The sequence below is a fragment of the Mizuhopecten yessoensis genome, unplaced genomic scaffold (assembly GCF_002113885.1).
Source record: "Mizuhopecten yessoensis strain PY_sf001 unplaced genomic scaffold, ASM211388v2 scaffold10143, whole genome shotgun sequence".
NCBI classification, from domain to species: Eukaryota; Metazoa; Mollusca; class Bivalvia; order Pectinida; family Pectinidae; genus Mizuhopecten; species Mizuhopecten yessoensis.
In genome coordinates this window covers 24,268-27,329 of record NW_018408400.1, presented here as the reverse complement: position 1 = coordinate 27,329, position 3,062 = coordinate 24,268, and the positions used below count along the sequence as shown (strand labels likewise).

At 31.1% G+C, this 3,062-nt stretch overlaps 1 protein-coding gene across 1 annotated transcript in view; it reads left to right on the top strand.

Moving 5' to 3' along the window:
• LOC110459623 (mucin-5AC-like) overlaps positions 1–3,062 on the top strand; it is a 46,252-nt gene that overhangs the window by 23,411 nt on the left and 19,779 nt on the right. The window contains exon 8 of the mRNA XM_021511969.1: positions 190–261. Coding sequence (XP_021367644.1) covers positions 190–261 — 72 coding nt within the window. The remainder of the gene's footprint in view (positions 1–189; positions 262–3,062) is intronic.

The window sequence follows — 3,062 nt, the reverse complement described above, 5'->3', positions numbered from 1 at the left end:
TTTTTTTCGCTATATCTCAAGTACTGGATGGATCTTTCTGAAATTTCACATGTACTTACAGCACCTACTATGGAGTGCTATATCTTTACTTCATACCAATTATTTTAAACATATTCATGTGAGTGATACAGGCCCTCTGGGCCTCTTGTTCAAACAAACTATTCTGACTACTATTTTCATATGAAACAGGAGATGTTCCCTATTCCCTGAAATTGCATTCCCTACATGCTGGAGCTACTATCAACATCACCGTTGCACCCAGTAAGTATTAAAATACCCGTAAAAAATACTTTAGATCTTAAATCATATTTTGATGGATGTTGCCTGTTTGGAAGAGGAATGTCTACTGATTTTAGAGTTAACTAGCTATAGGGGACTTACGAAGGTCCGACTGGTTATAAATAGACCACTTTCAGTAACATATTTGTTTCTGGAATCCTAACAAATATTTTCCAGACTATAATTGGGCATATGCCTCCAAACCAAGAGTTTATTTTCTTTCCTTTGTCTTATTTTTCACTGATATAGACATTGTTTTCTTTCCTTTGTCTTATTTTTCACTGTTATAGACGTTGTTTTCTTTCCTTTGTCTTATTTTTCACTTATATAGAGGTTGTTTTCTTCCCTTTGTCTTATTTTTCACTGATAGAGAAGTTTTCTTTCCTTTGTCTTTTTTTCCACTGATATAGAGGTTGTTTTCTTTCTTTTGACTTATTTTTCACTGAAATTGAGGTTGTTTTCTTTCCTTTGTCTTATTTTTCACTAATAGAGAAGTTTTCTTTCCTTTGTCTTTTTTTTCACTGATATAGAGGTTGTTTTCTTTCCTTTGTCTTATCTTTCACTGATACAGAGGTTATTTTCATTCCTTTGTCTTATTTTTCACTGATATAGAGGTTGTTTTCTTTCCTTTGTCTTATTTTTCACTGATATAGACGTTGTTTTCTTTCTTTTGTCTTATTTTTTTTACTGATATAGAGGTTGCTTTCTTTCCTTTGTCTTATTTTTTACTAATAGAGAGGTTGTTTTCTTTCCCTTGTCCTATTTTTCACTGATATAGACGTTGTTTTCTTTCTTTTGTCTTATTTTTTTTACTGATATAGAGGTTGCTTTCTTTCCTTTGTCTTATTTTTTACTAATAGAGAGGTTATTTTCTTTCCCTTGTCCTATTTTCACTTATATAGAGGTTGTTTTCTTTCCCTTGTCTTATTTTCACTGATAGAGAGTTTATTTTCTTTCCTTTGTCTTATTTTTCACTGTTATAGACGTTGTTTTCTTTCCTTTGTCTTATTTTTCACTGTTATAGACGTTGTTTTCTTTCCTTTGTCTTATTTTTCACTGAAATTGAGGTTGTTTTCTTTCCTTTGTCTTATTTTTCACTAATAGAGAAGTTTTCTTTCCTTTGTCTTTTTTTTCCAATGATATAGAGGTTGTTTTCTTTCCTTTGTCTTATTTTTTTACTAATAGAGAGGTTATTTTCTTTTCCTTGTCCTATTTTCACTGATAGAGAGTTTATTTTCTTTCCTTTGTCTTATTTTTCACTGTTATAGATGTTGTTTTCTTTCCTTTGTCTTATTTTTCACTGTTATAGACGTTGTTTTCTTTCCTTTGTCTTATTTTTCACTGATATAGACGTTGTTTTCTTTCCTTTGTCTTATTTTTCACTGAAATTGAGGTTGTTTTCTTTCCTCTGTCTTATTTTTCACTGATAAAGAGGTTGTTTTCTTTCCTTTGTTTCATTTTTCACTGATATAGAGGTTGTTTTCTTTCTTTTGACTTATTTTTCACTGAAATTGAGGTTGTTTTCTTTCCTCTGTCTTATTTTTCACTGATAAAGAGGTTGTTTTCTTTCCTTTGTCTTATTTTTCACTGAAATTGAGGTTGTTTTCTTTCCTTTGTCTTATTTTTCACTAATAGAGAAGTTGTTTTCTTTCCTTTGTCTTATTTTTCACTGTTATAGACGTTGTTTTCTTTCCTTTGTCTTATTTTTCACTGAAATTGAGGTTGTTTTCTTTCCTTTGTCTTATTTTTCACTTATATAGAGGTTGTTTTCTTTCCCTTGTCTTATTTTTATTCGCCCATCGAAGACGGGGACGTATTATGTTATCACTTTTCACTGATAGAGAGTTTATTTTCTTTCCCTTGTCTTATTTTTCACTTATATAGAGGTTGTTTTCTTTCTTTTGTCTTATTTTTCACTTATATAGAGGTTGTTTTCTTTCTTTTGTCTTATTTTTCACTTATATAGAGGTTGTTTTCTTTCCCTTGTCTTATTTTTCACTTATATAGAGGTTGTTTTCTTTCTTTTGTCTTATTTTTCACTGATATAGAGGTTGTTTTCTTTCTTTTGACTTATTTTTCACTGAAATTGAGGTTGTTTTCTTTCCTCTGTCTTATTTTTCACTGATAAAGAGGTTGTTTTCTTTCCTTTGTTTCATTTTTCACTGATATAGAGGTTGTTTTCTTTCTTTTGACTTATTTTTCACTGAAATTGAGGTTGTTTTCTTTCCTCTGTCTTATTTTTCACTGATAAAGAGGTTGTTTTCTTTCCTTTGTTTCATTTTTCACTGATATAGAGGTTGTTTTCTTTCTTTTGACTTATTTTTCACTGAAATTGAGGTTGTTTTCTTTCCTTTGTCTTATTTTTCACTAATAGAGAAGTTTTCTTTCCTTTGTCTTTTTTTTCCACTGATATAGAGGTTGTTTTCTTTCCTTTGTCTTATTTTTTACTAATAGAGAGGCTATTTTCTTTCCCTTGTCCTATTTTCACTTATATAGAGGTTGTTTTCTTTCCCTTGTCTTATTTTTATTCGCCCATCGAAGACGGGGACGTATTATGTTATCACTTGAGCGGGCGGGCGGACGATGTCCGCTCGATATCTCAAGTAATTATTAACGTATTAACTTTGAACTTCACCATAAGGTTAATTACCATGAAAGCTCGGACAAGTTCGATAACCGCCATTATCCGACCATAATTTGTGGAGTTATGCCCCTTTATGGACTTGCCGAAACAGTGTCCGCTCGATATCTCGAGTAATTATTAACGGATTAACTTCAAACTT